Genomic DNA, 24,416 nt, shown 5'->3' with positions numbered 1-24,416 from the left:
ACAATGAACATAAATTTCTTTTATCATGTGCTTATTGTGACAGGTACTGTTTTACATATTTTATAGTCATTTATGACTCCTCATCCAAAGAGCCAAGAGTATATTCAGAAATATATTTCCCAAGATTAGTATCCTAACAAAAGTGTTTACTTGCTTTGAACAAAATCTGATGTGACAGCATAATAGATAGTCCTCCTTTTGGCTAAAGAGCATCACTTCCCATCAATGTCAGTTTCTTACAAGACCCACATGTCAGAGAATAAGTATGTTTTCTTATTGATAACATCTGACTCCTGTGTGTGTCACTCTGTCAAATTGTATCCCATAGTCAAGTTCTTGACATTTATGTCCTCCTCAGCATGGGGTTGGGAGATCAATTCTGAAATCCAAATCAGGAATCTAGAAAATACTCTCAGAAAAAAAGGCACACTCGTTGAGTGTATTTAAGAAGAGGATAGAAAGTCTCCATATCTATATTTAACTCAAGGAAAAGTAGACCTCAAGCTATGTGATTTCACCTCTGTAGACATTTCTAAAAGTCAAGGTCTTTACTATCAATTACAGAGAGAAATCTTGATTGATTAAAATAAATTTTTCATTTGGTGTTCTAAATTGAATTTCTGCCTATAGGATTTTAAAATATTTTATAATTTTAAGTGAAGATTTTTAAGGCAAGCATTTGCTTCCCTTATATATAATTCAAAATAAGAAGAAAAAAGTCACACTGGTCTAATTCGCTTATACTGCAATTCAGATAGTTACCTTAGGGACCCAAATTTCAGGTTATTTTATGATAAGGCCTCTTAAGAGATGCTAGAATCTAATTGTTAAATAAGAGATTCTAACTCTTTGTTGAATAAATGAATCAATAAAAATGAATTAATGAGTAAATGGCAAAGTAACAGATATGACTACACATTATTATGGAAAATTAGATACTGAACCCCTTAAGAAAAACAACAAAGTGTTTTCAAAATAACATAAAAAATTCAAATCATTTTCTTGTGCGTGTGTCTTCTTAGGGCCACACTGGTGGCATATGGAAGTTCCCAGGCTAGGGGCAAATCGGAACTACAGCTGCCGGCCTAGGCCACAGCTACAGACAGAGCAATGCAAGATGGGAGCCACTTCTGTGACCTACACCACAGTTCATGGCAACGTGGGATCCTTAACCCACTAAGTGAGGCCATCAAACCCTGCTTGTCCTCATGGGTACTAGTTGGGTTCATTTCCTCTGAGCCATGATAGGAACTCCCAGATCATTTTTAAAAGGCTAGAACAATTCGTAACTAATAAAATTAAGTAGGATAGGATAGGGAGCTGCACCCAGTGAGTCAGACAAAGCCATTAATCATCACCTGAAAACAGGATGCCTGCTCCTGTTCTTAAACAATAGGAAAAGGATCAGGTGCAACTATCAAGGGACTGGGCCAGGGGAACTTCCTAGTAACCCATCCCCCATGTGGAGGGAGAAGGTATCCTGCCAGAGATCAATCAGAGAATTGAACACGCCCCATGCAGAGACCAATCAACACTCACTCAGCCCTCGCACCTGTTCGGGGCTGGGTGGGAGACACCAGGTCTTCACTCCGGTTGGCAACAGGGGGATGTAAAGTGAAACCGAAGTGTACAGTGGCAGGGTGGCCTACTCTCCCTCTGAGAGTGTACTTCTGCTTTGATAAACTTGCTGTAAACACGTTTCAGTTTGGTGAACTCCGCTTACGCTTTGCTTTCTAATATATCTGACACAGCTGTAACACTTTCACTTTTATGAACTTGCTTATGGTTTCTAACACATTTCACAGCTTCAATTCTTTGCTGTATGTGGAAAAGAACCGGGAGGACAATGCAGCTGTAACAAAGTTATTTATAGTCATTTCATAATATTCATAATATTCATATCATAATATTTGAATATCATGATATTCATATCATAATATTTGAATATAATATTCATAATATTTGAATATCATAATATTCCAAGTGATATTATTAAAGGCACTGTGTAATTCTATATTAAGGGCATGCTGAATTTTATGTTAAAGACAAAAGTGTAGGTTATAGACAATAAGTAGAAAAAAAGTCGATAATTTGCTGAAATAAATGCTTAGTGTTGTTTTATTAGGGTCACTTGCATTTCAAAGAAGGCAGGGAGGTGTTCAACATTCATAATCACTGAAGATGGATGGACCACTTTCTGGATTAAACAATAATAATATAATTTGGGGGGAGACTATTTATCCATCTATATATAAAGAGAGATTTACACAAACACGTATATACATATAGATATAAATGCATGTTTACCTCCTCTCTCCGCCTTACTAATCATTATCATGTAAAGGAGAGTGAGAAAAAAAGATACAAAGGAGCAGAATGTTTATTTGGATCTACTTTAGTGCTGTTCCCTAGAATTTTGAATAAAGTCTCAAGGTTCCTAGTCTCATGATCAGATTTATAAAATACATGTGTTCATGGTAAATGACTTAATTTTCCTCTGGAGTCCTTGATTTTTTTTTTTAACCTCTACATGTTCATAGTAATGATAGATCAGCTATTTTTTTTCTTCGTTTAACTATGTTTTATTTTCCTAAATTACTTCCGAGTCCACTGAGGGAAGTAAGGGTGAAGCTAAGAAATTAACCCTGTAATACTCATTCTTGTCTAGTGGGATACTCATAAATGTTTAAAATCTAGCTCTCCAGGAGAAAACACCTTCATTGTTAGCATTAGCTGATTTTTGTGGTGTAAATATACCCAACAAGGGTAATTTCCAGCTACCAATGTGACATCACCGATAGAAGATTTGGGAAGAGTGTAAAACACACAGAATTGCATATTATTTCCATCATGTAATCTGGATATAAATAACCCCAAGGCATAGATAATAGTAAAATGTAGTCAGGTAATGAGGAAGTAATAGGTTTAAAATTTTACCTTTTTAAATCAGAAATTATTTCATGGTAAGTTTATATAATGTAATTTAAACAATGATTATGTTTATCAATGAGCTCACAAAATCCCTATAAAAATTAACAATGTATCTTGGAAACCAATATAATCTGGCTCCAGCACACCACTGCCCTCATCCCCAAAAAACCAATGCATGTCTTTCCTGTTGCATATCTTTGCCTTTGCATGTTATACCAAGATGCCACACCAAATTTTATTTTTAAAAATGGATCTTATTATACTTGAGTTTGAAACTGTTGATCTAATTAAGCTTTATTATGGTAGGATTTGTAGATCATCCTCATCTTGATCCAATTTGGGCTGCTATCAGAATAACACAAGTTTCCTGGAGGGGAGAGCTACTGACTCAGAAGTGTGTATGTCAGAAAGTAAGGGGAAGAGTTTCTGCATGTTAAACAAGTACCTGCTTCATGGGATCTTTATGATCCCTGAAGTCTGGAAACTTCAACTCTGGACCTTCAACTTCTCGCTTTTCCAAGCTGAAGCTAATAGCCTCCCCTTGCTGATTCAGCCACACTCAGCTTTAATTCCAGGACAGGAGGGCAAGGAGTGGATTCAGTCCCATGTGTAGCTGAAGTTCAGCTTTATAGACTGGCATTTCATATTCAGAACTTCTTTGACTCTATCCAAGCTAGGTGTAATCAGAAAAGGCCCAAACCACCTCTAACCAATATGCCAGGGGCAGCATCTGCTAACTTTATCATAGGTGGAGAAGTTAATTTCTTCCATAAAAACAGAAAATCCATTCAGTCTCAGGTGTTGCTTTCGACAGCTTCTCACTCACTTACTGCCACTCACGGAGATTTCCTAACTGAAAAGCAGGGAGGCCTCTTATTAAACTAACAGAGGTGAGGTGTTTAGCTAGTGTCTGTCACATGGTAAGTACTCAATGCACATTATTAAACAAACAAATGAAGGTACAAACAAATAAGCCCATAAAAGAATTAACCCAAGACTTTAATGAAAATAATCTTTAAATTCTTCATTGCCTTTTCCCTAATAAAACTTAGAAATTTAGAGACCATTTAGATATATTTGAAGCAGACAATATTTCCCTTAAGTACCACTGTATTTGATTTCTATTTGATTTGATTAGCATTTATATGAGACACACATATATCTTTCTTTGAAGTGCAAAAGAGAAAACCCAACTTGGAAATATTGAAATATAAACATCTCTGGAGAAATATATGTTGATACTACCACCAGAGACATACACAGCATTTTTAGATTCATCTAAGCATAAAAGATAAAAATCTATGGTCAGCTTCATATTTTTAAAAGATGCATTTCATTTAAAGTCAGTATGAGATATTTCTTCACATATAAATCCATTTTGTGGGTGTTTCTTCAACTTTATGTAAAAATAAAATAGACAGTGATCTAGTTAATAACAACTGCCTCTCAGCTAAAACACAAAATGGTCTGTCAAATAGATTTCTCTGAAAGATGAGAAATGTATAGGTAGGAGGAACTTGAGTTAGTATACCATAAAATCCCCACAGAATTTCTTACCATTTACCTCAGAACAAAGTTATTTGTAGAAGACATGAGTAATTTCTCCCAGTTCCATTAAGGTTAGATATGTAATATGATCTCAGGTTAATTTTCTGAAAATACTCAAGTGTTCTTCAATACTTTTTAACTGATGAAGACATACTTTTCAATGTATTTGAAAAAATCTATTTGTATTCAATATGTAGAGTACTCGCTAAAAAATGTTCAGAATCACAAAGATGAGGCTCTTTTAGTCTGACAACTTCACATAGTTTTTCCAGTGGGTTGAGTGATGTTTTGCACAACTTTGGAAAACTAATAGAGGCTATCATTTTCTATGTGAAAGAGCAACATAATAAATTAAATAAGTAGATTTCAATGTTGAGTGCTATTGAGAGTCTATATTCCAATTGTACAATGATAGTGGATTTTTAATGAGATTAAACTAAAATGGCCTTAGGGGAAAGATACATTAGATTTACTTTGTTTGCTAAATAAGCTATATCTTAAAATAATACTCATTGAAATAGGTGCATTACTACCTGGCCACATTTGCTCTATATTTATCTAATTTATGCCCATTTGATTTAGTTTTGTTTATTATTTAAATGAACAATGTTTGCTAATAAAATGTATGTCATGTATTCTGATTTGCATTTTCTCTGAATCTGACATAAATTTCTTAAAGGTTCTAGACCATATCTGCTAAAACAACTAGAGGTTTTCCTTTTATTACCAACAAACTTTGAGGGCCTGGGTAAAGCACTTCTCTGTGATCTCAATTTTTTCCTTTCAAACTTCAAATAAAAAATATATTCTTGACTTGGAATTGGGGGAAAAACAGAATTACACTTGGAAGTGCCAGAAAATTTTAAGATTGCTCAATAAAGTTTGTCAAGGTATCATCTTTGTTCACTTAACAACTTGCAGCTCCTCTGAAGTGATTTTTAGGCTCACTGTGGAGAAATACATCATTGTGAGAGACAGAAGCTTATATGTAGATTCTAGGAAAAACTGGGAAGTCAGGGAATTTTTTTTTAATTTTTATTCTCTTCTTAGCTTTCCTTTCTCAGCCCTTACAACCATCTCTTCCTATACTTTCCACACAGGATTCCATGTTCATTGGATCATTGAATCCATCTCCTAGCTGGTGATCTAGATCTTCCCTTCTGCCTGGGAACTATTCCCACTGAGAACTTAAACCACTTGAAGGCAAAGCTTATTTTGAATTCTGCTTTGTATCCCTTACCTCATAAGACTCTATAATTTGGAGACAGGTGGCCAAATAACCAACAACCCTACCCTAGGTTCAGATCCCAGTGCTGCCACTTCCTCCCTGTGTGACACAGGGGTACATTTCCTGGTCTCTCTAAGCATGAGTGGTCTCCTTGCTAAAATGAGGATACTTATACAACCCAATGACTTTATCACTTTATCATTATGCATCACACCTCACCCCAATCATGCCCTCCTTTTCTTTTTAGACAGTTTAGATTTCATGGGTCTTCTTTTTAATCACTCTCTTACAAAACCTGTTAACTCCAACCCCTTCTCCTCTGACAAACTCTGAGCAGAATAAAACCCAACCCCAGACGAGAAACCAAGCAACCAACCATGGGAAGAAAAAGAAACATGATAGCGTTGTCTAGTTTCACTTTAAATTCATGACAATAAATCTCCAATGGTTAGTCCACACTGTTCATATATATTATGATCCTTTCTGCAATCTGAAATAACTGTTGTTCATCTTTTTTCCCCATCTTCAAACCATCAATACTTTATCCTCCAAGCAATGATCCTCTGGTGATGATCTTTCTCATCCTTCTCATCTTCTCAGATCCAAAGTAACTGACACATCTGCATCCACACCTATTCCCTGCATTTTTGCTCACCTTACCAAGATTGATGGATCTATTTCCCTCCATTTGTCTCTTGGATTCTCTGTCTTTTAGCCTAAATGAAGGCTTGCTCTCTTGCAAGTTTCCCCTCTCTCTTCCAAACCGTGAATTAACCCCCCCCCCATACTGCATTGCTTCCAAAAGCTGAAGTATCTGTCAAGTTCAAAAACAAAAAAACAATAAACATACAAACCAAAGAGCAATAAAAGGTCCCTCAAGCTTACCATTGCCTACAATTACTATTCATTCTATTCATTTCTTTGCTCAAATTCAGAACTAAACTTCTCAAAAACATCATCTATAGTCACTCTACGCAGTCCCTTTATGTTCTCTCCATTTTCACACTCCCTCTCCCCAGTCACTTTGCTGCTGTTATTTTACTATGTCTTTCATCAATATGTGACATAGTTGGTAGCACCCACCTTTTGGAAACACTCCTCCCCTTTCACTTCTATGACACTAAACATCTTTGTTTTTTCCTGCCACCTTTCTTCTCCTCTGTCCGATCTCTAAAAGTGTAGTGTCCTAAGATCTAGACTTTTTTTTTCCAACTATAATCTCTTCCTACATGTCATCATTATGACAGTGACATCTTACTTTCTATCTCCTGCCCAGTTGATAGACCTGCAGTTTCATATACCAAATTGTCTCACTACTGACATCCTTTATGGCATGTCTAGTAGTCATCTCCAATTCGACATGTCAAAAAACTGTTTTCTCTAAACCAATTTTTTCTCCATTCATCCTTATCTCATTAAACAACTCCACAGTTCACTCATTCACTCTTTTTTTTTTAGAACAAAAATCTAGTCTCCATCCTTGATACTTCTTTTCCATGGTGTGTGCGTGTTTAATCCAATCCATTAGCCAATCTTCTTGGCTCCAGATGTAACATATACGTTTTTTTTCAACTTTTCTCCCTCTGCTCTAATGAATCCCAAATTTCACCTACAATCATCTTATATAGATCACTCAACCATATCCTAATTTGTCTCTCTGCTTCCACTCTGCCTTCTGCCCAATAATTTTCTTCAGAGCAGCCAGTGTTATCGTTTAAAAAGTTGAATGAGATCACTCCCCTTTCAAAACTGTTTTCACTGTCCACAGATTGAATCTCAATTTTTATCATGCTCTATAAAACACTGATGATCTAGCCTCGACCCACTGATCTATAACCCAATCATATTGCTGATATTCCAAGTTCATGTTCATGCACACATGGGTCCCTTCTCAAGGCTTTTGCACTAGTTATCAGCTTTACTTGGAATGATTTATTCTAAGTGTGACAAAACTAGCCCTTTATCATATTCTTGTCTTAGTTCAAGTGTCATCTTCTTAAAAGGCCCTTCCCTGAGAATCTGATTTAAATTAGATTCCTCTCCTTCATATTACTGTGCTTAATTTAGAACATTTGACTGCCTTCACTGTAGCTTTACCAGCAAGAAGCTCAGCTCAAAGTTAATATTGCAATAATTGTTTTAACACATAAAACTTATAGGGTTATTATAAGGAGTAAATAGTGCTTTAATTAATTAAGACATTGTCAGGCCCACTATACCTGCTAAATAAGTTACTTACTGCCATTATTATCATTATTATTATAGTTATAATTAGGCACCTCAAATATGTGTCAAAATGTTAATTACAATAACTCATGCTAATACCTTAAGTCTTTCAGATGAAATAATTTTTATCAGTTGTTTTAGAAGATAAACAATATTTGAAGCTACACTAGTGAATTAAATGAATGTTTTAGCATCTCTAAAATCAAATCACGTAGTTAGTAACTGCTTTTACCTACTGGTAGGACTGAACCTATTCATGTCCTCTAACTAATCAACCATTCCAACTATAAGGGCAACTTCCATGAACTAAATTAAAATCAGAGACCTTATCACTAGACCTAGGCTCATTTAATTTAAGCCCATTATTAAACCTCCCACTTTTCAAAAATGTATGACTTGAGGGAAATCTCATTAAATTTCATGGAAAGGCCAAAGTGAGCTTTGCCTTCAGAGTCAAACAGAATTGGATCCATTAGAAATGTGTGTGATGAAGTCCAAATTACAAGGTGATATTAAAGTGAGACTAGAACTCAAAAAGACAGTGGCATTCTATCACATATTTTATACTCTCTGTCATAACCCTTAGTGCTGGTATACTAAGTGGCAGTGACTAGAATACATTTGGAAAGAGCAAAATAAAACCTCAAAACACACAATGGTAAGAAAGTAATGTACGTAAGTGTTTGAAATATGAAGATGAGAATGTCTAGAAAAGGTATTTCTATCTTGTTTATGTTATAAAAATCTCATGCAGACATGGAGATTTAATCACTTCTAACTTATTCAAATCACATGGTTTTTAATCCTCTATTCTTTAGTTATATACACAGGCACTTTATAAAGATTGTTCCTAGATTCACTTTTAGCTTTTCATTAATTCTTCTTCTTTTTTTCCCCACTGAATTTATATTTTATTTCAAATTAATTCAGACAAAAACCATAATTTTTGTGGGGATAAGATTGCTCAATTTATGGAGTACGTGGTTCTGGTTTGGACTGTATATCATGCTGTTAAAAATAATTGACTGAAAAAGTTTTAAATAGAGTATTTACAATAAAATACTTTGTAGAAAATCATTTGGACAAAGCCAAATTAAACAAAAACTTTTCACAGCATTTTATATCTTTAATAGGGGATTTATTTTCTCACCATTAAAAAAAATCGTAGTTTAGAAAATTATCATGAGATAAGTATCCTCTGGGATAGACTTTGTGAAGAATGGTTCTAAGAAAGTGATAGAGTGATATAAGGATATGCTTAGAATTTCCAGAGTATTCTCTTATTCAACCTATTTACAGAATGCATTTAAATGACATGATATATTTATATTATTTAAAAATTGGTTATCAAAAATTTTTTACTGTCTTAATATCCTTCCCATTCATAATTTATCTATTCATTGTGTTTTCACTAAAAAAGATGGAAACTATTGACTTATTGGAACTTCAGAAAGGATCAATTTAGGATTAAGTTAGGAGCTCTGATCTCCACTGTGATGGAATACAAAACTGTGACTGGTGACCCAAATTATGTTCCCCAGAGTTACTCCAGAACAATCCTATGCATATATTTCTAGTTCCTTATTATTAACTATAACAGTTGGCTTTATCAGTAGGTTTTAAAAAAATAATTCATAGGAGTTCCTGTCATGGCTCAGTGGTTAATGAATCTGACTAGGAACCATGAGGCTGTGGGTTCGATCCCTGGCCTTGCTCAGTGGGTTAAGGATCCGGTGTTGCTGTGAGCTGTGATGTAGGTCACAGGTACAGCTCTGATCCTGAGTTGCTGTGGCTCTGGCTTAGGCCGGCAGCTGCAGCTCCGATTCGACCCCTGGCCTGGGAACCTCCATACGCGGCGGGAGAGGCCCTAGAAATGGCAAAAAGACAAAAAAAATAAAAATAAAAATAAAAAAAATTCCTAAGTATGGAAATTTGGAACAGAAGTATTCTGAAAGCAGTATCAATAATGGGAAGAGAGGTGTTTCTTCCAAGCGAGTTAAAGCACAAGCCTATGTTCTTAACAATTATGGTTCCTTAAATCCTTTATTTCCCTTTAAAAGTGCTTCATTCTACTATTAAGATAAAATGAACAGGCAATCATAAATTTTTCCAAGAATTCTTTTCTTCACTCTTTTATAACATACACAAGGATACAGAAAGCAGAATGGTGGTTGCAAGGCCTGGAAGAAGGAGAAGGATGGGTAATTATTATACAATGGAGACAGAGTTTCAGTGTGAGAAGACAAAAAGAGTTCTGGAGATGAATGCTGGTGATGATTGGATACAAATGTGAATTACCTATGCCAATAAACTGTATATTTTAAAAAGGTTAATTTTAGTCATTTATTTATTTGCTATTTAGGGCAGCACCTGCAGCATATGCAAGTTTCCAAGCTAGGGGTCAAATCAGAGCTGCAGCTGCCAGCCTACACACAGCCATAGCAATGCAGGATTAAGTTGCAAATGTGACCTACACCACATCTTGCAGCAATGTCTGATCCTTAACCCACTGAGAGAGGCCACGAGTCAAACCCACATCCTCATGGATACTCATCAGGTTCATAACTTGAAAGCAATGAGGTCCTGCTACATAGCACAGGGAACTTGTGTTGAAACATGATGGAAGATGATATGAGAAAGAGAGTGAATATATGCATAACTGGGTCACTCTGCTGTACAGAAGAACTGACAGAACATTGTAAACCAACTATAATAAAAAATTTAAAAAAGCAATTGTGCTGCCTTACAAAAAATGATTAAAATGGCAAATTTTTCCTTATGCATATTTTACGACAATAATTATTAAGTATTTTTCAAAAAATTAAGTAGGATGGCAGATCTTTAAAGATGGGTTCTATCCAAATTACAGAGCAAGCACAGTTTTATTTTTGAGGGAGTTTCATGAATTATTATATGTTGCCTGATTTTAACACAATACAAACTTTTTATCTGGTCTATTCTACAAATTCTAGACAAAAAAAAACACAAAAACTAGATGATAAGAATGAACTATCAGGAAACATTCCCTTCCTTGTAACTGTGCTTATATCCTTACTCTCTTCCCAAAATGATCTCAATTATCTTTCCCTGGACATCATCACACACAAACAATAGTCATAGAATGAATAAATGAAGGGGTCAGCAACTAAAATAAAGATGAGATCTACATGCATTTGAACTGAACTCAAGACACTATTTTTAAGTAGATATGTTCTGTTCTGTATATTATGATTGAGTCAATATACCAGTGTGAGGATTGTAAATGCCAGTTTCTAATTTATCTTCACTTGGAGTCAATCATTTAAGGTCTTCCATGTCTCTTCCTTTTCTATATTAAATTTATTGCAGAAACTCACCATTTTTGTGAGGAGAAAACTCAGAGCTCTGGCTCCAAATAATTCAGTGGTCAAAGTGTATTTTATGAAGGACTTAGGATGATACAGAGAGAAACAAAAACAGTTTTTTTTCTTCCTCATGAGCTATCTACAACATAGAAGAGGAAAGTCAACATTTATAAGCATCACGGTAAGATAGTAGAAGTGGTTCCAGAATACCTGTGTGAATGGCATGGTTTCAGGGAAGATGTGATGGAGCGAAAAGCAGTGGGTTTTTTTTTTTTGCTTGTTTTTTGTTTTGTTTTGTTTTCTTTTTATAGCTGCACCCGCAGCACATGGAAGATAGAGGCTGAATCAGAGCTGCAGCAGTGACCTTTGCCATGGCCAAGGCAACGCCAGGTCCTTAACCCACTGAGCAGGGGCAGGGATTGAAACTGAGTCCTCAAGGACACTATGTTGGGTTCTTTTTCTTTTGGTTTTTAGGGCTGCACCCACAGCATTTGGAGGTTCCCAGGATAGGGGTCAAATTGGAGATACAGCTGCTGGCCTACGCCACAGCCACAGCAATGCAGGATCCAAGCTGCATATGAACCTACACCACAGCTCAGGGCAATGCTAGATCCTTAACTCACTGAGCGAGGCCAGAGATCAAACCCATAACCTCATGGTTACTAGTCAGATTTGTTTCCGCTGCACCACAATGGGAATTCCCCTATGTTGGGTTTTTAACCCACTGAGCTACAATAGGAACTCCAGAAAGCAAGTGTCCTCTGGACAGCCAAGAGAAAACAGCCCTGACTTTAGAAAATAAAAAGACAAAACTTAAGACCTGCAAATTAACATCATCAATCACACTTGCCTTTTCATCTCTCCAGTTTCTCCCCTTCTCCTTATTTTCACACTTATGCTCACAGTGGCTACCAAGTGAATATCCCAGTTGGGAGTCAAATGCAAATGAATCCCTCAGGATCCACTTGGCTGTCACATCTGTCAATAAGAGAATTATCAGTAGCCTAATAACTGAAAACAAAGACTCCAGTCAAAACCCTCCTTGTCCTACCACATCTTCAGAAGCACAGCCCTCTGAGGCTACCCAACAATACACCACTTAAGATTCTCTGTATTATTAAAACACTAATTGATTAATTTATTAAATTTAAAAAGATGTTAAAGCACCTGGGGCCAAAATGACTGGTTTGTTTTCTGAAGTTGGAAGTTGATCTTTTAATTCTCCATTTGGGCAGTTTCTGGGTAAAGAGAGTTTCACAATTGCTACAGTAATTTTCAAGTTATTTAAGCATGCTAAATTATGCTGACACATGGGGGAACGGGATGCTTTAAGATGCAGAAAGATAACCAGTCGTATTTTCTACTGTTGCAGTGAGGGCACCAGACACACTACTGAACTGTGAGTGAATAACTGGGTATCCCCCTTTCAGGAGCTCAAAAAAATAATATCCACACAGATAAAGGATAGGAATTTCAACTTAAGAGATGTGTACAGTGATATAACAAGAGGAATCCAATATTCTCTGCTTAAAAATTCTAAACCTGCACAATGATCCATGACTATTGATATACGGGATCTTGTTTTTTTCTTATTTGGATTTAATATTTCATTCCTTGCAATCACCCCATAGTGCTCAGTTGATAAATACCTGGCCTTGTGAGTTAAAGTCTAGGACATTCGAATCAATATGCCTGTGCCATTTTCTCTAATTCTGCAAAGATAAAATGATTGAAAAAAGGCATAACAAGTGAAAATACAGTTGAGGATGTTTGGAGACACAGAGATGTTAGAGATGATCTCTATAATTCTCTCATTTTATCAATGAGGATAAAGCGTCAGCTTTGAAGAGTTACAGGTGATTAAATGTGGTTATATGAAAGCTGAATTTTCTTTCACCTGTTTCCTTTCTGCCCAGTGTGCTCCATGAAGGCAAAGACTGGATCATGTCAATAGCATTACGTTTACACACAGATACACACACACAAACACAATCGTAGAGTAGATACATAGTAAAGACATGGTAAATGTTACAAGAATAAATGATATTAAGTCACAGTGATTTTCCAAGATCTCAAAAAGCTACTAAAAGAATTCGAACACCTTGGATCTCAAGATTTTCTATATAGTCTGTGAACTGAACTTTGGCACTTGCCATCAGCCTCTACATGGAATAAAACATGAGCCGCAGCAGCTACCAACTCGCGGCACCCCCTGCATGTAGCTCAGGGTGGAGAGCAGGAGCGAGGCACTCTGTGCTCTGGGGAAACTGGAAAAATGGGCATTTGGATGGGTAGATATCTTCAGGAGAAGAATTTATGAGCCCAAATCTTGCATCTCCTCCTACCTAGAAAACACTAAAATCCTTCATGGTGATGCCTGCTCCTTGTGACTGGTAGTAATCTTCAGGAGATCAGCAACACACTTTCTTAAAATGTGTGTATGCTGCATGCACCTCCCAGTCACCTTTATCAACTTCCGAGGTTCCCCCTTTTCCTCCTTGGGTGGTATTTCAGCCTGGACTGTAGTTAAGGATAAATAATGTCTCCAAGGGTGAGAGCCAGTGAGTCCTGCAGGCTGTGAAAACTCAGGATACTGGCCCTGATAGCAGAGGTGCATATCAAAGGAATGATTTTAGTGAGCCCAGGCCTCTTTTGTCCTTGCTCCCTGCATTTTGTTGCAAAAACCCCTGTATATCCTAGCTCCTCACAGCCTCAGAGCAATTTCTCAGCAATTTCTCTGTGATACTGTCTTCCAAACTTAAGTCCTAATTTTGCCCCAAATAAAACCTAACTCTTGGAGTTTCCATTGTTGCACAGCGGAAACGAATCCGACTAGGAACCATGAGGTTGCGGGTTCGATCCTTGACCTTGCTCAGTGGGTTCAAGATCCAGCGTTGCTGTGAGCTGTGGTGTAAGTCACAGATGCAGCTTGGATCTGGTGTTGCTGTGGCTCTGGTGTAGGCCAGCAGCTACAGCTCTGATTAGACCCCTAGCCTGGGAACATCCATATGCTGTGGGTTTTTGTCCTCAAAAGACAAAAGACAAAAACAAACAAACAAAAAAAACAAACTTAACTCTCAACTTTCAGGTTGTGTATTTTTTTCATCAACACGTCTTATTCTCAGAATTTATGTATTAGAAATAGGAACACTCAAGTGCCAACTTATTAAGCTCTTTACATTCCACAAGCGTGTACTTTATATACCAGCCAACTAATTTAAGTTGTAATATTTCTTCAAATAATAATTGAATTTCAAAGTAAAATCTCAAGAAAATTATCCTTATAAAAAGTTTTCCTAACAAAATTCACATTGTAAAGTCTATACTATAAACCACTATTCTCTTTTCTTGTGAAGATATTATTTCTGGCTAAAAAAAAATAGTGTAAAAAATAACCAACTCATCACAACTATTACCTAAAATGAATATCTATAGGTCAAGCCATTCCTTCAAAATGAAATCTGTGTTCACAGGCAGCCTGCAGAAAGAAAATCCAGCCTGATTTGTGAGTATAGCTTTATAAAGGTAGTCTACTATGCTGGATTTTCAAAAACAATATTGTATAAAAATTATTTTATCTAAATGTATAAGGATCCCTCTGTTTGCATAGCCTGGAACATGATTTCTTGGTCCAATTGGCTTATTAGCAGCCATAACCATAACGCATATCTATAAATTGTCATTTTATACCTTGTAGTGACTTCTCACATCTATGTACAGAAATTCTAGTTGTATGTGCGCAAATTAACACTACCATATCTCCTCATTGAGTATTAATATATGATCAATTAAGTTCAATAATTTCAGATATGATGTAGAATGAAATTTTAAAAAGATTTTTCCTTCTACATTGCATAAAAATCCCAAGTAAAATGAGTAACACAGAAGTCATAATTCTAATTCTAGTCTAAAAGAATACAGCACTTATTCAACCACAATGATTCTTTTTAAACATTTTTTTTTTCCTCCTTGAAATCCTAATCGTCGGGGGCAAGTATCAGTATATTCAAGAAACTTTGTTTCAAATAAAAGAATATTGAAATAGAATGTTGTTATTGTCTTTCTCTACATCAGCATAGTGGGAATGATAAAATATTGTTTTGGTCACCCAGTTCTTTTCCTCTTGCTAACAATACAAGAAAAATAATTTATAATTCCTTAAAAATAGGAAATAAGATAACAGAAGGAGGGAGAGACTAAGAAGCTTTCCAGTGCCTGGACCTACTGTGTTCCTTGTGAAAAGCCAATGAATCAGTTACAATTTCTGGTAGTGCAACATTACAGAGATAACTCCAGGGGGACAGAAACAGATATATTTATTTACATTTGGTTGCTGCAAACACTGCAGCCTCTAGAAGAAGATGGCTGGTGATATTTGTAAACAAATGTGTGTGTATGTGTGTGTGTGTGTGTATTTAAGCAATTTTGTGAAAAGCAATTTTGTGTGTGAAAAGCAATTTTGCAATTCAGGTATTTCCTTACCAAGGAGGTAATACATTCATATTCAAATATAGTCAGGATCTGGGGTCATTCAATAATGCCTTATTCACATTTTAGAGGAAAACATTCATCCTTTACCAGAGTAGACTTTTAAGGGATATAACCATACACACACAAACTAGCTTATATCAATTTCTATGTTCTGTCCTGGAGGAAAGATATAAAGTGGGTGAAAACGCTAATAAAACTCATTAAAACAAGAGAAACTATAATATGTTCTCCGAGTCTCATTCATAAACAGCTTGCAGTAACTGTAAATATCAACTTGACTTTGATTTGGCAATCTTTGAGTTTAAATAGCACAACCTCTAAACATTTAATGCTGTTGTAAATAACAGTGTCATTTTAAGGGGGATGTTTATTTCTGGTTATTTTCTATTAGCTCATTTTTTCTCCCTAAATTCACTTCTTTTTCTCTCTTCTAATTTTAAATTTGTTTCATTTGCCCTTACCCTATACAGTGCTTATAAATACAAGACAGTAACCATTTCAGAGATATTTCACTACCTCCAAAAGATACATTCACTTGACAGAAGTAAATCTGATCAAAATCACATAATATGGCTTCATCAGAGACTTCTGCAAAATATGGCAAGGAACTATACACACTGAGTGAAGTGTTAGATACAGAAGCTAAATTAGATCCATAGCATGTGCTACATTGCTACTTCCTCAGGATAAATCAATAAGGAAGAGATTAATATTCAAATGTTATGAATACAGAAACTGAGGTTTGTCAGTTGGAAACTTTCTTTCTTTTTTGTCTTTTTGCCTTTTCTAGGGCCTCACCCACAGCATATGGAGGTTCCCAGGCTAGGGGTCTAATCAGAGCTGTAGCTGACAAGCCTATGCCAGAGCCACAGAAACGTGGGATTCAAGCCGCATCTGTGACCCACACCACAGTTCACCGCAATGCCGGATCCTCAATCCACTGAGCGAGGCCAGGGATTGAACCCTCAACCTCATGGTTCCTAGTCGGATTTGTTAACCATTGAGCCACGATGGGAACTCCGGAAACTTTCCTAACATCATGCACAGTTATTAAAAGGGAAAGCTAGGATTAAAAACCAGAGTATGTGCTTCTCTAAGACACATATAATTTCCCTGTTGTCCACTAAAGCTTAGAGACCAGTTTGGCCAATCTCTTCACTGAGACCCAGGGATAGTTATATTCTTTCCCTGAGTACACACAACCGGATGATGACAGAGGCAAGCCAGATGAACCCTGTTTTTGCTTCACTCTAGGGCTCTGGCTTACTTCCAATGCTGAGTAAGACACACTTGAAATAAGGACATACTTCTAGAAAACTGATCCTGGCATTAAACTCCTTATCTTCAGCTATGCCTAGACTAATTCAAGCCCTTTTGAAAGTTCTATCAACTTTTCAGGTCAGGAAAACGCTAATAACAGGTTAACACTGCTTTATAAAAACAACTTTACTGGACCTGAAGAACAGCATTCAATGTCTACATTTATAAGGGAAGGACAGGGTTAATGATGAAATACTCAAGTCTAATTAAATCTACCAGGAAACCAATTCTCTCTCCTCTCTTGAAATTCTTGAAACTGCTTTTTTCATGCCCACCTTCATTGGTTCCATCTAGCACATTATACCCATACAGGTAAGTATAGGTAAATAGATAAACTTGTTACCTGATTGAGTAGACTTTACTCATTATAACAATTATAAAATCAAGTGTACTAAAAGCAAATAAGTCCTTCCTTTAATTAATTCAAGTATGGTGGACCATTTGGGACTCATGCCACTCACTGCTTTGTTTTGGAATATTTCCCCACATGGAACCCACCATTCACCCAACCCAGGGGGTGGTGGATTGAAAGTTAACACATGTACTGGTAATGAAGTCATAAACCTTTCCACAACTCACCCTTGAATTAACCACTTCCAGGGAGACGTTCTGAGGTGGGGCACTTGGCACTAAAAGAAATAAAATAAAATGAGATCATTATTGCTAAAGTCACAATAGAGAAACCCCAACCCTTTTTGAAAAGAGAAAATGTGTTTTTTTTCATGTTCATAATGATAATTAGGTAGGTGATTCCGGGTGGCATTTCAAATTTTTTCCTAGAGAGAGGAAAAATAATTGCATTTGTTTATTTTTTCCTCGCTTGGTAAGCCAGTTATCCATCTAGGGAGTACCCTCCACCCACCCAAATTGTTAGGCAACAGAGCGCCTGCCGTGATACTAAATGCTGCCATTTAATTACAGCTTTTTGGTGATAACCTTGCAGAAGAAACAATAAAAACACACAGGAGGTTTCCTAGGGTGGTTTTAAAGCCTTAAGATATTGCACATTTCAGGATCTGCATGGTTTTATGATGAAATATGTCATTCTAATGGTCACCCATGTTGCTTAATCCCTTTAATGCAATATTTATTATCTCTTAAAAAGTGAAAAGAAGAAATACATCCCCCCACCTTTTTTTTAGTGGCATGTAATTAAACCTGTGTCAGAGATGCAGGCAGGTTAGCAAATAACATCAGATGAGTCAATTCTATTAACAAAGAAGCCATGTATTTTCTTTGTGGGTTTTCTAGGTATTTCATTTCTTTTACTTGCATTGTGATTGCTCCACTCCTTTGTGAATGGAGGGAGAACATGTACTACTTACTTTCTTTATAATATTTGTAATGAATATTTACTATATCAAAAAGTGAATATTATATCATGTGAGTAATTCAAAGACAGGCATTCACTGAATAGCTGTTATGTGTTAAGTAGTACTCTTCTATATATCTTGGGTAAATTATAAAAGAAAAAGAAAAATCTCTGCCCCATAATAAGCATATAAGTAGAACTCAATAAATGCTTCATATAGATTAATCTGAGTATTAGTTATCCTCATTTATGGAAAATTTATAAATTTAATAGAGAAGAAATGCTTTCAACATCCTTAAAAATTTAAGGGCCTTTTTTGTCATGCCCCCCTCCCCCTTCTTTATCTTGAACTTGAACAACATCTATGTTTTTCTAGGGCATTTATATTTACCCTATCTTTATTTATGCCCTACTCTAATTTTACTGTCTGAAAGTAATCACTATGAAGGCATCATATATGTCTGATTAATCTTTTCATCCTCCAAACTGACATTCAGTTAATATTTACTGACAATAATTGAATGAACAGATAAATCCTTACTTAACTATTAGCTCCTGGACTTTTCTGGACATGCTAAAAATTTTAATCACTTTTGATTTTGAACTTCTTATCTTAGTCCTTGTTAAAAGGTATTACCAATGGAACTTGTGATAAAATATTTACCAGAAGTTTGCATTTCATGAATTAGGTCAATAAGTATTCTTTCAAAAATATTTTATTGTTCAGGAGATAGACTTTATTATTTAATTTATTTTAGTTCTATTATGGTTTTCTTATCAAATATAGACTGTAACTCTCACAGGAACCAGAGGATTTGTTCTTTTGATGCTACATCCCCAATACTGCTGTGTGTCAAGTATATGGTATACACACAGCAAATACATGTTGAATGAATCAATAAATAGAAATATTTATAAGATTATAAGAAAATTTGTTCATACTTAGGGTTTTGCCCAATAAATTTGGAATCATATTGATATAGGAAAATATGCAAGTCTTGAATGTGTGACTGGATAAAGTTGTGTGTGTATGTGGGGGGGGGGGCCCATTTAAACACCACCTAGATCAAGATATAGAACATGTTCAGCTAATCTTGAAACCTCATTAGTGTCCCTTCTTAGTCAATACCCTTCTGTCTATGTATTATGACCTCTAACTTGATAGATTAATTTGTTTTTAAGCTTGCTAAAAATGAAATCATAGTTGTTGGTTTTTTTCTCCCCAGGCTGGTTTCTTAGCTTATTAGTTTTTTTTTGTGTGTGTGTGTGAGATTCATTCATATTGCTGTATATAGCAATATTTTTTTCTGTTTCATTGCTCCATAGTGTTATATGACTATTCTAATTTATATTTACCCATTCTATTGAGGAATGGCATTGATATCAATTTCTAGTTTGGATTTATGAGAATAAAGCTGCTATGAAAATCTTATATGTGTCTTTTGGTAGATAACTATACTCCTTTCCTTCATTATATAACTAGGAGTGAAAATACTGATAGAAATGGAACTCCCTAAGAGAGTTAAACATATGTTAAGTTTTAACAAACACAAAGTTTTCTGGAATTCCTGTATGGCACAGTGGGTTAAGAATCTGATTGCAGTGGCTAGGTTGCTGCAGACCCAGGAACTTCCATATGCTATGGGTGCAGTCATAAATTAAAAAAAAAAAAAAAAAAAAAAAAGATACAAAGATTTCTAAAGTGATTGTGTCAATTTACACTCATATTAATAATGTAGCAAATTTCCAGTTGCTCCAGAGTCTTACCAACATTCCATTTTTATCAATATTTTCCATCTGAGACATTTAGTAGGAACTTGATGTATTTATCTGCTTTTTCCGGAAGACTAGGAATGCTGACGATCTTTTCACACATTTAGTGGCTTTTGGATAACATCTTTTGTTAATTTCTTAAAGTATGCTTTTATTAACACATCAATTTATCTTCTAACTCATCTCTAAAATTTTCATCCTTTTATAGCTAACATTCCATTTTTAGATTACCAATATTAAAACATTAAGATCTTTATTTTTTCTAAAGCCAAAATAATCAGAAGGGCTCTTTTGCATCTGCAGCACTCACATCTACTCAGCTCTACAAATGCTACATTAATGAAACAAGATTTCCCTGAATTATCTTCACAGAGGGTTGTACATCTCAGTCCAGTGTCCAGGAAAGGGAAGAATATACAAGCTTTCATAAGATGTCTATCCATTTCCTTTCTCAAAAAAGAAAAAGTTAAAGATAAGCTGGAAATAACAGCAATTTGTGTAATCAGAAGAATGACAAAAAAAAAAAACAAAAAAAAAACAAAACTGATATTCTCACAATTAGGATGAATATAGAATATGCTCCAGATTCATATTATTCTGTAAAGTGACAAAAATTAAAATAGGTACAAAATGGAAAAAAAATGCTATGTTCCAATTCTTATAATTGCACAAACATCAGAAAAATATAATTCTTTAAAAATAAAGATTGGAAATAATAAGTATCTTAATATTAAATAATAAGAAGTAGTTTCATGAACATGAAAACTATTTCTAGTTTATGTTTCACATAATACTGTAATATTTACACTTATATGTTACTAATCATATTACACCCACTTTTGACCAATTAAATAATATTATTTTGGTAACACTAACCAAATTTATGATGAGCGATTGAATTTTGGAGGAAAGAGAAGGTATCTTACATTTTGTTCTAGCTATGTGCTAGTTGATGTGTAATCCTTAAATGCCATTTTAATAAAAGTTTATAAATGACATTTAACATTTCATTTTAGAAAGCCAAGAATATGTAAGAAAAAGAATAAATATATGTTCTTTTTGTAACTACCACCATTTGATACTTTTCTGTATTAGGAATTTAAAGTCATCAAGTCCCAAAGGTGGATTTATAACAATGGTTTGATGAGTTTTGTCTTTTTATGCAATATAAATTTTGCTTTTCATTGAGAGTACAGTGGCTATTCTTATTTTACATAGGAAAGAAAGTGGATAATTTTTTCTAGAGTATTTTTGGTTTTCAACTGCTATTCTCTCCTTATCACTATCAATTTCCATATTATTTACAAATAAATAGACACAATAGATAGGATTAGATGCTTAGTGGAAAATGGAATCCACATTTATCTATTGGCTCTTTTCTTTCTTTGTCTTATTTGACAAAACTTCATTGTTTCAAGAGGGGAAGCACCTAGATCATTGCTTTTCTTTTCAAAATGTCAAGTAATTTATCATTTACAATAGGTTCATTAAAGCCAATCAAAGTTATTTGGTCTGGAAACTCCTCTTAATATGGTGGAACACGCTGGTTTAAACACATGGTGGTGAAGAATTCTGCAGTATAGATTAAATTCCCATATTTGTAAATGAATCACACATAGAGTCACTGAAATTCCTCCCCTGAGCAAGTGTGTGCTGTCTTGTACACATAATTTATGGACTGAAATAACATATATAACTATGAGCTTTTTTCTTGAGTGAACTGATGTGAGACATTTATTATGGAATAAGAGAAACTCAAGATATTTCCACATTGACTTCTTTACTTACTAGCGTATATGACCTAGCCCTGATGCTTACTAGCTTCTAGCTTTTGTGGCCTCTGTCTTAGTTTTGTCATCTGTCAAGCACAGAAAAATACAATGTTGTGAAGTATACAGAACAGGGCTTTATACTAGTCAGTATTAAATAAATACTAGTGATAACAGTAAGAAGCACATTCCTATAGTTAAGTTTGCCTATGAAATGTGGTCCCTCTGCTTTTGGACACAGGGCAAGTTGGCATGGACAATAATAACTGTTACCATTTATTCATAAAGTCAGTGAATGGCCTATTCATGTCAACTAGTTCAAGAGACGGTGTTTAGGAACAAACAGGCAAAACTACTTACATTTTACACTAAATATCAGGCTGCCTAGATTGATGCTCTACTATCACAATGGTGTGAAGAAGTAGAGGATAGTAAACCAATGATACTCTAGGTGGAGGAATTTGAACAAAAAGTAATGTTTCTTTCCAGAAAAACAATTAAAGCAGAGCTCAATGAGAGATGACAGCTCATCAGGATAAAATCTTTATAAGCATCTCTGCATAAAGGGATACCTTGGAGATAATTAATTCAGAAAAAAAGTTATTTGCATTTCATTTTTGTTTTTATTCAATTTTTCTATGGCCCTGATATACAATTTTATGATAAGAATTTCTCTCGCCTTAAAAGAAATATGATGCTCTCTAACATACCCACATGTTTAGACACAATCTTATGTTAAACTAGTCACACAAATCGGAAGTCTTAAATATGAGTCTATACTTACAAACATTTGTGCAGGTTTGGCTGAACTGTCTGATTAATTTCAATAAATGTTTACTGAGTTAGGAGGGATACAGAGATGAATATAATGTCATCCTTTGCAATTAAGGAAATTTTAGTACAATGAGAGAGACATTTAAATATATACCATGCTCCTGTTTCAGAAGCTTATATGGTTTAGCCATTTGATTTTCACAATATCTCCCTTTTAGAACATGCAGAAGGTCAAAGAGAAGAGGACTTTATGACTTCCAACTGGGAAGCAGGTAGCTATTAATTATAATTAAAGTCATCTATATGTGACCTAAGCGTGGACAGCTTCAGTAGAGAGGAAAGGACATCAGATTGAAGTAAAAGAGATGAGTTGATTGTAAAGCTGAATGCAGAGGAGGTTGGCATATCCAATCCTAGGGACTCCTGAAGTTCATGCTTTCTCTACCAAATGCATCTGAGAGAGGGAAATTGGGGTCCCTTGCACAGTGACGTGTGTTGGATTAGGGTCATGAAATCCTTTTAGTTAATGATAGGCATTTTCTAAATCCTGAATGTTGCAATACTTCTAAATAATGATTCTTGGATTAATGAGTAATCATCTATCTTTCTCACTTAGGACATTTGAAACCAAAGTAGAGAATAAGGTCACAGCATTACAGTTCAGAGTGTGAATGAAATCTACATAAATTATGTAAAATATTCATTTTCATTTGTTTTCCTTTTATTTTTATAATTATAAGTTGTGAAGTAATTTATTCCGCCAATACATAGTCTGTCTTCAATAACAGAATCAGATGGATGGGCTTAAGAATTACATTAAAAATGAAACCAAAGTGGTATCCCACATAAACTATTTTTTACATTGAAATTGCAAATGAACATTACTCCTGTGTCTTCTCTGCCCTGTCCTTAATAACACGCCTGCCCTTCCTCATTTCACTTTTATGAAATATCCACCCAGATATTTTCCCAGATTAAAGAATAGTGGATCGGTCAAGGAATTACAAACTAAAGTCATTTTTTTTTTCTGAAATTCAAAAGATCAATAATTTATAGAATTACACACACCAACATGGAAACTGTTGCTGAAAGGAAATAGCTTGCTGCCTTGTTAATATTCATAGAGGTCACATCTCTACATTTTTGCACCTGCCTGAATTGTCACTGGCCCCATATCTTATGCTTTGCTGTGCTTTTATTTTCACTTTTCATTAAACTTCCCAATATTTCATTTTCATTCATTTCTTAGATCTCTAGTTTTCTCTGATACTGCTTTGTCAAATTCATCCTCTTCCGTATGATCTCTTCCTCTTTTTCATGGCATTTAAAAAAATAAGTCTAATCTTTCCTTTGTTAGGCAAGGTACAACTAAAAGTATAAATTTTCAAACATATTCAGTTTCAATACTTTCAATGCTGGATTATTTGGCCTAAATTTTCAAGACTTATTTTCAAATTAAGAGGTATATCTAGGAGAGAGTTCTCCTTGTGGCTCAGTGGGTTAAGAACCCGACAAGTATCCATGAAGATGCAGGTCTGATCCATGGCCTTGCTCAGTGGGTTAAGGATCCAGCTTGAGCTGTGATGGAGGTCACAGATGCAGCTCAGATCGCGTGTTGCTGTGGCTATGGCATAGGCCGACAGCTGCAGCTCTGCTTAGATCCCTAGCCTGGGAACTTCCATATGCCCCAGGTTCACCCC

The 24,416-nt window shown here is 35.3% G+C and overlaps 1 protein-coding gene across 5 annotated transcripts in view; it reads right to left on the bottom strand.

Annotated features, from left to right (window-relative positions):
* The window catches only part of DCC (DCC netrin 1 receptor), a 1,237,100-nt gene that overhangs the window by 337,088 nt on the left and 875,596 nt on the right, over positions 1–24,416 (bottom strand). For all 5 annotated transcript variants that reach the window (XM_021073456.2, XM_021073460.2, XM_021073463.2 and 2 more), the window contains one exon: positions 17,668–17,717. In XM_021073456.2, coding sequence (XP_020929115.2) covers positions 17,668–17,717 — 50 coding nt within the window. The remainder of the gene's footprint in view (positions 1–17,667; positions 17,718–24,416) is intronic.

The sequence above is a fragment of the Sus scrofa genome, chromosome 1, assembly GCF_054392235.1.
Source record: "Sus scrofa isolate SSC_HxYL_T2T_F1_AM1 chromosome 1, Sscrofa_HxYL_maternal_Yorkshire_Landrace_v2.0, whole genome shotgun sequence".
Classification (NCBI taxonomy): Eukaryota; Metazoa; Chordata; class Mammalia; order Artiodactyla; family Suidae; genus Sus; species Sus scrofa.
The sequence above is the reverse complement of the archived record's forward strand: the minus strand, read 5'-3'. Positions and strand labels throughout refer to the sequence as shown.